This window comes from Triticum dicoccoides, chromosome 5A (assembly GCF_002162155.2).
Source record: "Triticum dicoccoides isolate Atlit2015 ecotype Zavitan chromosome 5A, WEW_v2.0, whole genome shotgun sequence".
NCBI lineage: Eukaryota > Viridiplantae > Streptophyta > Magnoliopsida > Poales > Poaceae > Triticum > Triticum dicoccoides.
The window spans coordinates 268,356,487-268,368,278 of record NC_041388.1 but is presented as its reverse complement, the minus strand read 5'-3'; the positions used below and the strand labels follow the sequence as shown (position 1 = coordinate 268,368,278).

The following is an 11,792-nucleotide window of genomic DNA, read 5'->3' as shown; positions in this document are numbered from 1 at the left end:
GGTTCAGCCGCCCCGTCCTCCACCTCCAATGAGCTACTCCGACGATCGCCTCAACTATCGCGGCTGCTCTATCCCCACATCGCCGCCTTAACCTGCTCCACCGGAACCGCAGCATCCTCACCGACTCCTCGGACGAAGCCGAGGCCTACTCGGCGCCACCAAAGAGGTTGTACACTCATCGCATCGCACCTTCTCCTTAACTCGACCTCCTAGTGCCGACGGTGCTCCATCCTGCACCCCCATGGAGCGGCTACCTTGAAGCCGGTGCCGCGGGCGACATCTCCACGGCGGCTCTCCCCCAGTGCGAGGCCCCTTCGGCGGCGGCGGCCATACCAGCCGGATCTGCTGCTGCTGCTCCGGCTCTCGCTCACTCACTCGCGTTGCTGCTGCTGCTCCGGCTCTCGCTCGATCGCTCGCTTGCCCAGCTGATGCTGCTGCTCTCCCCCTCGCTCGTGTTGCTGCTCTGCTCCGATTAAGCCACACTTCAGTCGACTGAATCGACTTTTGGGTCAGTCGATTTTCAGGGGTTGGGGGGCTCGCCGGAGTTAACGAAGAAGCACCCGCAGTGGGGACGGGGGCTCGCCGGAGAGGTACCCCACTATCTATCTTAGGGTTCAGGGTGGGGCGGGGGGCCTAGAGGGCTGGCCGGGGCGGCGGTGGCGAGTTGTTTCAGGGCGGCGAGGCGGCGCTGGGGCCGGCGGTTCGGCCGGTGGTGGCTGGCGGCTCAGGGGGGTGCAGGTTGAAGATGAACTGTAGGCCCTCCCTAAACTACATGTCAAGTACCTCTCTGCTACCATTGCGTTCAGTTTCGACAGTAGCATTCAGATTCCACAGTAAATTTCAGTTTCGACAGTTAAGTTCAGAGTCAACAGTTTTTACCTCATCTCTTGTAGTCAGGTGGTTTTTGGTGATGTTAATTTTACATCCATTTTACATCATCTATTGGAGGTGCTATTAGAATACCACTTGAGATTGACGATGTCTGTCTTGTGCTGCTTCAGCCTTGACGTCTTACGGCTCACCGGAGCTGCTCCAACGACAGAACGATCCATCACAACAGAGCAGTGTCCTGGACGCCATCTACAGATTCCTCAGATCTTCCTCCACACCTCCGACAGCCACCTCTACCTCAACTGCTTCAGCGACCAACCCAATGATGCTGAGGTCGACATGGCTACGGCAAAGAGGTTGTACACTTGTTGTATCACTTATTACTATACATTCATGTCGATCCATTAGGGCTATTTTGGTTCAACGGAAAAACGTCGATCCACTAGTTTTTACCATCACTCTAAATTTCTGCATGCTCTCCTTACATAATCTCACCATATTTTTTTCGTATGCATGTCAGATATTGTACACAGTCATGCTGAACATGTAGAGACAAAGAGAAGAGTTTTGCACGGCAATACAATGTCATGGAGACATCGCTCCATGGTGGGTTCAATGGCAAACCCTCCCCATCCCTCTCCAGATTGTAATCCAGAGGAAGATATCTGTTCTGAGGCGGATTCAGACGCCACTGACCAATCCTATTTACCACCCAAGGTGTTTGCTCTACCTTGGCATGATGATGTTAGTCATATCATGCATATGTTGCCTTGCAGTGCCTACTTTTAACATTATATATGCCATCTGCTTAGTTTAGACATGTTCTGTAATGCCACCTGTTTAGTTTCTATATCATATATGGAAATTATGCAGTCTCATGTCTTTTAGCCAGCCATAATATATGTGAAATGTGCGATGCCATCCTGTTTAACCAGGCATCATATATTTGAATGATATCTTGCCCATCCTTTTCTTCATTACATTTCCATTTGTTGACAATGTTTGTACATTAAACTACTCTTCCTGTGATTCAGCCATTTGGGTGGGAGATGGAAAAATCTTGAGTGAAAACAAGGCCTTTAGAGCAGACAGTGCTACCTGTCGAAGCAGATCTCTTGTTGGGTCCCGATAGCTCCTCAGAGATGGATTCAGAGACAGATGACCAGTCCTATTCCCCCACTGAGGTGTATGCTCTAACTTGGCACGGTTATACTGCTCATATCATGCATACGGTGTCTTGCATTGCATAGTTTAGACATCATATACACAATATTCAACACCATGTTCTTAGTTCAGACATCATATCGAATGCCCTCTGTTTAGCATATAAATCACATATGTGAATTAAATGATGCGATCCTGATTACTTAGATAACATGTAGGTGAATTATGTCATGCGATCATGTTTAGTTATTCATCATATCTTTGAATTATGTTATGCTATACTATCCAGTTTAGATAGACATCATATATGTGAAATTATGTCATGCTATCCGTTTTAGTTAAACAATATACATGTCAACTATTTCATGCCCTCTTTTTTCCACACTATCTATTGCATCTGTCTCTCATACAATGTCTGTACATTCAACTATGTTTCCTGTTTATCAGCCATTTGAATTGGAGCGGGTGATGCCAGTATCTAGCGCACTAAAAACACGGTCTTCAAATAAAATAGTGCTACCTCTTGGTGGAGATAGCACCCCGGTTATACATGCACAAGAACCATCCCTACCACACATAACCCAAACTCTCGCAGATTGTACCCCTACTGTGATGGACAGAGAACCAGCTTCACCCAATCTAACCCCAACCTCAGCCGATAGTAACCCAGTTCCTGTTGACACAGCACCATCTCCACCACAGAGCTCCCAAACAAGAGCAGTTAGTAAGGCAGCTCCAGTGCCCAAAGGGCCAGTACTATCATGGCGAACCCCAACTCCACCAGTTAGTACGCCTATTCCTGTGGAGGAAGCACAACCAGCTAGTCGTAGTTTAGCATCTATCGCATTTGATGTTGTTAAATCGTATGTGTGTATCTTCCCATCTTGGAAATATTATACTGAAGATGAAGGAAAATGTCAGTTGCAGGTGTTTGTCCAGGAGTTATGTGTAAGTAATGTTATTCATGGCAATTACTTTGCTTCGTCCCATACATCCTACCTCCATGATGGTTATAATACAACAAATTTTCCCATTTTTCTCTATAGAGAAGGACCGATTTGGAAACTCAGGATGAGGTAACATGTGCTAATACCTCTGCTATCTTCAAGAATGCTTGGTGGCAGTATCGGAATTACCTGAAGAAAACGTACTTCACCGACAAACAAACTCATCAAATTTCCTTACATTCTCCTGAGACACATTTACTGGACGATGACTGGGAACGCCTTGTTCTGTACTGGTCCCGAACCAAGAATGTGGTAAGGTCTATGAGCTCATTTTCTATTTTTAAGTATTATATTCTTGCGTCTTACTGTACTCTGTTCATGTAGAACAAGTGCCTAAACCTGAAGAACAACTGTTCTAATTTAAGATTCCATTGCTACCATAGTTCAAAAAAGCGCTAGGCGTTAATTGTGCCTTTTGCCAACCGCCTTGCGCTTTACTGACCAAAGCGCATGCTTATGCGCAGTTATGCATAGATTATGCGTAGTTATGCGCAATGCGTTTAGCCAACGCCTAGAGCCTAGGCGCGCTTAAGCGCTCGCTTAGGCGCGCCTTTTTTAACTATGATTGCTTTGCTCTTGTATCACTGTATTTACTCATACAAACTTATTTTTAAATTGAAGGATCCAATCGAAACTCCAATGGCACAGCGAGTATGTTCACGCATGTTTCTTTAACAGGTTTGCTCTTATCAATAGCTCTTTTGATTTCAATTTCAATTGTGTATACAGTTGACTTTCACATCATGCATATTACTAGCATCACAACAGAGCAAATAGTGTTGTTGTACATGTAGACCCGTGGTACCCATCTGAAATCTTGTTGTGTCGTGTAGTTTCCCACGCTTTGTATTCTTTCACTGCTGCTTTGTCTTGAACTGATATGATTTGAACCGTGTCTCTATTTTGATTTGGCAAGACAATGCAGTGACCATAGGACATAGATATATATTTGTTTGATGCTTTTATTATGTACTAGTACTTGGCAATAGAAGACTTGGTAGTTTAATCCTGTCCACCTTACTAATGAACTGGTTCACCGAAATGAGTTTCATATACTAGTACATGCTAAACTTGTTATTTGTCTGCTTGTTTCTTCTTTTAGAATGCTGACCGAATATTGGGGAAGAGTGCCTTATTAAGAAATGGTAAAGGAAGTAATGCAGATAAGGTTCAGGATAGTGACAAATCCTTGTTGGTCTCCAACAAAGCTGATAAAACAGCTAAGGAAGACTATCTTGAAGACAGCGAGACAACCCCAAAGTCCTGTCTTGGTTTAGTGTTCGAGTTACTGGCCACTACCGCTTGCACAAGCTATTCAAACTCCCTGTCTGAATTAGTTCGGTTTCTTGAGTCTCAACTACAAGCTGAAAGACATCGATCAGTTGTGCTACGACAAGAAGCGGAAGGACTGCGGAAGTCCCTGGAGCATTCAGATGCATTCTTTCTGGTGCAATAACAAGCGTTGGAGGATTTTAGCGGCAAATAGGACAAAGCTAATCAGCTTGCTAAGCTTATTGCCAGCATGGTGGATACCCAGGATAATGTTTCTTGAGCTCTTCTGAAGTTGTTTCAGTTATGCTCTTGTTTTGCTGCCGCGTTTATTTGCACTGGTGGCCAATTTTGACGGCCCGTATGTAATGTGTTGCTTTGTTCCCTATATTTGCACTGGTGGCAAACTTTGATGCCCAGTGGATGTAATATGTGTAATAGCGGTAATAGGCTAGCGTTAATTGCTTGCTTATTTATTTCCTTATTGTCTTGTTTAGTTGTTTGCTTGTAGTCACTGCAGTTCTTTTTCTGTTTTTTCTAGTGGCCACAATACCCTATTTTTGGTAACTAGGTCAAAATAATCATGGGCCTTCTACGGGTCGTATGATCCATGGGCCTTCGTCCGGTCGTAGGATCCATCGGCCTTCTATACAGGCCTTAGGGTCCATGGGCCTTCTATGGGCCGTAGGGCCCATGGGCCTTCTACGGGCCGTATGATCCATGGGCCTTCTATGGGTCGTACTATCCATGGGCCTCATACGGGCTGTAGGATCCATGGGTCTTCTACGAGGCGTATCATCATTTCGCCAATCATGGGTCGTACTATTCATGGACCATAACGGGCCGTTAATAGGCAGTATTTGATAACTCTATGAAAACAGCCCAACGGGTTTTTTTACATGAAAACGACCCAATGTATTAACGGTCCGCAAACGGGCCGACTGTAACGACGGGCTGAATTTGGCCCACAAGCAGAAAATGACAGTAACGGGCCGTATGTAACCGAATGCTGCAAATGAGCCCAAGAATTAATGGGCCCTGAGAAGGCCGAAAGATAACTTGGGCTGGAAACGGCCCAATGGAATAACGGATCGTTAATGGGTATAAAGTGATACAATGTTCATTACGGGCCAGCTTTACCACGGGCCGTTAGTGGGCCAAGATTTACAAAGGTCCTTATATGGGCCGAAAGAAGTCATGGGCCACACATGGGCCGGAAGTTAAAACGGGCTGAATCATATTGGACGGCCCAGATGACGCTACTGGGCCTAATTCGAAAAGGGCATAACGGGCCCTGGGTTAGCGGGCTGTAAATGGGCTATATGCGAATAGGCTATTAACAGGCTTTCCGTGGGCCGGCCCGCCACCTTTTGACCAAGTCAAACGGGCCGGCCTTTTCACAGGAATGGGCCTCTGTTGGGTCGTGCCACGTGTCGCCGTATCATAGGCGCCTTCGGTCCAATGAGCGGATGACATCTGTCCCAACAGTGAGCCGACACGTGTTTCCTCTAGCCAATGATGATTTTACACGTGGAAAATCCCCATTGGTCGGGGTTGTTAACGGGTTATCGGATCCAAAACCCGACCCGATAGCTTAACGGCGTTCCGTTACGGCGGATGCCACATGTCGGTCACCCTTGACGAAAGCACTTCTGTGACGCGTGATTTATCGTCATGGAAGTGGACACTTCTGTGATGATAATTTTGGTAATGTCATGGAACACTTCTATGACAGCACGGGTATGACTATCTTGATTCTGTCATAAATTTGTCATGGATGTACATGCATGACAAAAAACGCGACCTACTGTGACAAACACGTATCATCACAGAAGTGTATTTTTTGTAGTGATTCTTGACTTGCTCCAACGGAGGGGTTTCCTGAGCATTTTTTGTGACTGAGTCGCCGCTCTCCTGTGCACATCGTCCTCGCGGATACTACTCAACGGGGTGTCGGCACTTCCATCGCTCATGACAAGGCTTCAAGGGATCCTTTGTCCCCCCTACTCTTCGTCATCCCCATTGACCCGCTCTAGAGAATCCTCGAGATGGCAACTAGGAAAGGCCTCTTCCACAAGATTCGTGGGCGTGGGGTTTTTCTTCGCACATTCCCATATGCTGACAGTGTAGCCGTCTTCACGGAGCCCATCAAAAGTGACATCGACAACCTCTCCAACATTTTGCGTCTTTTTGGTGATGTCACGGGCCACTCCACCAATTTCAGCAAAAGCTTGGTTGTCCCAATTCGATGTGGCCACATGAACTTGCGACCCGTACATCCTTCACAGTAAATACTTGGGGTTGCCCTCTCAGTCTGGCAACTACGAAGCATTGACTTCCAGTTCCTAGAGGATAAAGTGGCGGCCAAGTTGGTTACCTGGGACAGCCAAAACATTGCTTCCATTGGTCGCACGGCCCTTGTCAAGTCAGTGCTCTCATCCGAAGCTTTTTTTCTTCATCACCTAGCTCAACGTCCTTGCCGGCACTCTTCGCAATGTAAACAAACTTGAGCGGACATTCCTTTGGGCAGGTACCAACAAGACCTCCGGAGCCAAATGCAAAGTTAATTAGGAATCCTCATGCCGGTCCCTCGAGTATGGAGGGCTTGGATTGCTTGACACAGAGAAGTTCAAAAGGGCCCTTAGGCTAAGATGGTTGTGATTTGAGTGGAAAGAGACATCCAATGTGTGGTTGGGCTCGGGCAACCTGTGCGAGGAAATGGACTACAAACTCTTCTATGCCTCAACATCCATCACCGTTGGCAATGGTGCGTGTACGCCCTTTTGGGAGTCACCATGGATGCTTGACCGAAAACCCAAGGACATTGAACCCCTAATCTACGAGGCATGTTCTAGAAAAAATTGGAAGGTCAGGGAGGCCCCGAAAGATGATGCATGAATTTCCGAAATCAAGTTGCCCAACAACTTCTCCATCACACACTTCTATCAATTCATTGAATTGTGGCCCGCTTTGTGCGATTTCCATCTTAATGATGAAGCACAAGATGACATTCGATGGAAGCACATGACTAATGGAACCTACTCGGTGGCGTCGGCCTACATTTCTCAATTTCAGGGCACCACTCGGTCTCCTATGGAACACACAGTATGGAAGGCCTGGGCGCCACCCAAAGTGAATTTTTTCGCTTGGTTGGCCATTCAAAATCGGATTTGGATGACGGATAGATTGCACAAACGTGGGGCCGAACTGCGGCCTTTGCCTGCTATGCAAGTGTGTTCAAGTGACCATGACCACAGAGCATCTTCTCTACAAGTGTCGGTACACGACTAGGCTTCGGGGAATGATCAAGGACTGGCTTCAGATTGAGAGTATTGATACTTCCACTTGGCAATTGCTAGTTCCACAAAAGACTGGTGGGTGGGTCTCTCTGACACTAACATCCCCAACTGCAAGGCCGTCCCCTCGGTTGTCATGCTCACGTCTTTGCCATCTGGAAGAAAAGAAATGCACGTGTTTTCCGTCAAAAAAGCGCCCCGCCAACAATCCTTCTTCGTGAGATCAAGCAGGAGGCGGCCCTATGGGTGCTTGCGGGGGCCAAGAAGTTGGGGCAAATCATGCCGGGAGAGTGAGGCATGGCTGTACTAGGGGGTGTTGTAACGCTTAATTCTCAAGGGGTGTAACACCTAAAACTCAATTCTATTCTCCTTTATTAATACATGAGGCATATCGTTTGCCTCCATTTCAAAAAACAATACAGTACATTAAACTTCCTGCCCAGCTCCTCTGCAATTATGTGCCGCTTATGGTTAACTTATAAGCACTTATATAAATTACAAATTTTAAGACGCAACGTGGTCCGGTTCATATACTTGGACTCCACTGAGTAAACTAGTGTTGATCTACGATACAACAAACACACATACTCCCTGACGCTTTTTGACACATCAAAAAAATGTCTTACATTTTGAGATAGAGGGAGTACCATGTATAACTAAAATTCGTCAAGCTTGGTAGCATAAATCACATGGTAAGGACAGGGTAAACATGGTGGAAGCTGGCAACTAGGCACATTATATATTAACAAATCTCCTATGCTTCTGGCTTATATTGAGTTCTCAGTACTGTAGTTATTAGTATAATATACATGAACAACAAGTTAGAGGGATCTGGAAGAACAGTAATATATTTGAGCATATCTTGATTCATGACATGAAATTATCTTCTTTGCTCAGTCTTCTGTCATTTTATTTGATGGATAGACTTGAATACTAGTACCAAGTATGGCAACTACAACCTTTCTACGTTAATGTGCAGCAGGATTTGCCAATTTTTTCGAGAATAGGGTTGAGTTGGCACTCGGTAGATCAGAATTTAAGTGCCATCGTCTGTCCCAATATAAGACCTGGAATGTGTAAGCCAACGGGTGTGCTTTCGGTCATTGACACAGATCACAGCATCTTCTTCGCTGCAGCAGAGCCAATTTTTAATCTAATAGCCAAATCTCAAAGATGCAAATCTGCAAACTAAACTAAAAAAAAATCTATCAATATTTGTAGAACATGGTCCTCAGGGAATCTTTAATGTACATCTGCATAATTTGAGGATTGTATATTTGAGCAATTCCAGCTGTGCATTTGCTACCATGATCACAACACTTGCAGTAGAAGCAACATTTGCAGAACTACAACTCTAACACAAACACCGGAGATGTGCCTCCATAATAATTGAGAACAGAAAATAGAAAACTATATACATGACAGGGCAAGTGACATATCAGACATATCTGGCCATGTGCCCATGTGCTCAGCAAATCCACCCTCTTTATTAAACCTTAACGATTCTATCACAATATCAAATGCCCATATTACATTTACCCAACGTTCTCGAGATGAATAGTAGCATCCAATGCAATTTTGTTTGCATATACATATATGGCAAACAAATACGTAAATGGAATCAAAATGACAGCATATTAAAGATATTTTTGAAATATATTATGTGCAGGATGGAGGGGCAAAAGTTTATTGCACAATTCAATCTCTACCTTTTTTCATGGTATCACTATTAGGGTACATGATATACATAAGGCATTCAACTTTACAATGAAATCCTTGGCTTGAAAAACCATGTAGCAGGGGAAGGGGACTCTCAACATTCTAGCTTCCTTGAGTGATTTGCAAGTAGGTTGAATGTGGATGGTGATTTTGCAAAAATAACTGCATAACCATCGTCCATGTGTTCTGCGCCTTCAGGGAAGAGCTGCCATAGAAGGCAGCCTCCTCCAATCATTCCACTCTCCCAAGAGCCCAAGAAATTGTTGTACACTGTCTGCATGAAAGTTTCGCGGAACTCGTTTTCAAACTTGCCATCCTTCAGTGATAATCCAAACTCCCCGATCACAATGGGCATGCCCAGCAAGTTTGCTGCATCATCAATATGTTGTTGCATCCAAGTGTTAACAAACTGAACGTGGCTTTCCTCTGTTGAGTCAGGCAACCTAGGAAAAAACAAAAATCCTAAGCTCAGCCCTGATAGTAAATTTCATATTTCTGTGAAGTGGTTCAATTCAGCCGCTATAGCTACTCAGCTGTATATGTTTTGTGGGATCAGACATGAGGACTTCTGGACTTACCAAGTGTCTGAATAAATATGAACTGAAGCTAAATCAATTCCCATTGCTTGATGGTTCCTGATGAAGTCCGTTCCAACATGCCCTGAATAATCATCTGGGTTGACGAGCAAAAGTTCTGGAGTAGACGGACCATAATACCCTTCAATACCAATCTCCACGAGGTGCATAGTATCTATAGACTTCACGTAAGAAGCCATCTCTTCTATCCATGCCTACAAGAACCCAGTGTCTTCAAAATGTACAGTGGACAAACAAACATGGAACATAAAAGTTCACAAAAATAAGACCACAATAAAGGACCTGCAGCGTATCGCCTGATGGATCTGAAGGGCAGCGCGGCTCGTTAATCAGCTCCCAGGCAAGAATAGTAGGATCATCTTTGTAGGCCTCATTTGTGATTGTGTTTATTCTTGACAAAACAGCCTAAGCAAAGGAAATATATGCACAGCACTGAAACTCTGGTATAACAAGAATACAGGACTACACCCGGAAAAAAAAGAATACAGGACTACAGAATTCAGAGCTGGCAAACTAAAATTAGCAGTAATAATTTGCTGGTGTCATTTCATATAGCTATGCATATGATGATTTCCATTGGTCTCGCAGCATGATAGATATCAGGAACCATTTCTGATGGCTCTTTGAGGTACGGAACCAGAAATTTACCTCAACAAAAGCTTTGTAGTACCCTTTAAGTGTTGGACCAGAGAAGAAGTCGTCGTCAGAAGTAAGATCTACGCCAGCCTCCTTACCCCATCTTACATACTGTGCCTTCCCTCCATAATCTTCCCAGTTATTACAAAGTGACAGTATTAACCGCATCTTATACCTTCTTGCCTCGCTGACCACGAAATCTAGTGCCTGGCAAACAGACATGATAAAATCAGTCACCAAAACCCAAAGAAACACTACACCTTGCAGAGATCAGACATGATAAAATGTATGATGAGCATCCAGTTTCACTTGTTTCCATTTTCTTGTTTTCTTTTTGGCGAGTGGGTCAGTGGGGCATGTGAATGACATAGCAATTTCACCCAAAACATGCACAAAATGTAAGATCCAGCAAATTTATTGATGATCTAAAAAGAAAAGCGCTACTCGGCCATGCATTTCATCAAGCAGGTGCCCGTCTCCACAGGCAGCTCACCTGGAACACCACCTCGTCGTAGCAGAATGGCGCGGTCTGCAGCGCGTGGTACCCTCCGTCAGCGAACGCCCAGGTGCGGCACACGTTGAGCCCCGCCCCGGCAGCCTCGGCAATGGCCGCGGTCACGCGCGGCCGCGTGGCCTCGTCGGCGGCGAAGGACATGAGCCAGTAGGTGTTGAACCCGTGGATGATGAAGGGGCGCTCCGCCGCCCTCGTTACCAGGTGAGCGCCTCGCCGCTCCACCGCTGCCCATTCCTCCTCCGCGTCCGGCTCCAGCGACATGACGGTGGAAGCAAGGCCGAGGAGGACGTAGGGGAGGAGTGGGATGCGAGGCGTCGTCGTGCTCCGAGCGGTGGCTGGAGCGGGACACATCATATCGCCCATGTAGTCAACGGCTGAGTGTTTTTTCTACCGTCGGTTGGTCTCAAAATGTTTAGTTCCCGTAAAAACAATACCATTTGTTTTCCTTAATTAACGTGTATTATCATGTTCCGCTGGGTACCAACAACAATAATGCACTTGTAGTTTCTATAAAAAACAATAATGCACTTGTTTTGAATCAAGTCTGCTGATACACGACGAGAGTGGATTTTTGGAGCCGAGTGCATTGGACGACCTTATTTAAATAGTTTAACAATCAAAATTTAAAGTTTCAATTTCTTTGGAAAGAATTATACATGATCATATGAATGTATACTACACATATGTAAAGTTTGATGATGAAATAAGGCCAACTCCACCGCGCGACTCCATCTTGTCCGGCCCCGTCCATTTGGGGTAA

The 11,792-nt window shown here is 45.3% G+C and overlaps 1 protein-coding gene across 1 annotated transcript; it reads right to left on the bottom strand.

Annotated features, from left to right (window-relative positions):
* Window positions 1–9,204: 9,204 nt before the first annotated feature.
* Window positions 9,205–11,410, bottom strand: LOC119300939 (mannan endo-1,4-beta-mannosidase 8-like). Its single transcript, XM_037577846.1, has 5 exons — window positions 11,012–11,410; window positions 10,531–10,725; window positions 10,165–10,287; window positions 9,865–10,076; window positions 9,205–9,729 (listed from the first exon to the last, which is right to left on the bottom strand). The coding sequence occupies exons 1-5, from the start codon at window positions 11,393–11,395 to the stop codon at window positions 9,381–9,383; spliced, it is 1,263 nt and encodes a 420-aa protein (XP_037433743.1). The 5' UTR covers window positions 11,396–11,410; the 3' UTR covers window positions 9,205–9,380.
* Window positions 11,411–11,792: the final 382 nt, after the last annotated feature.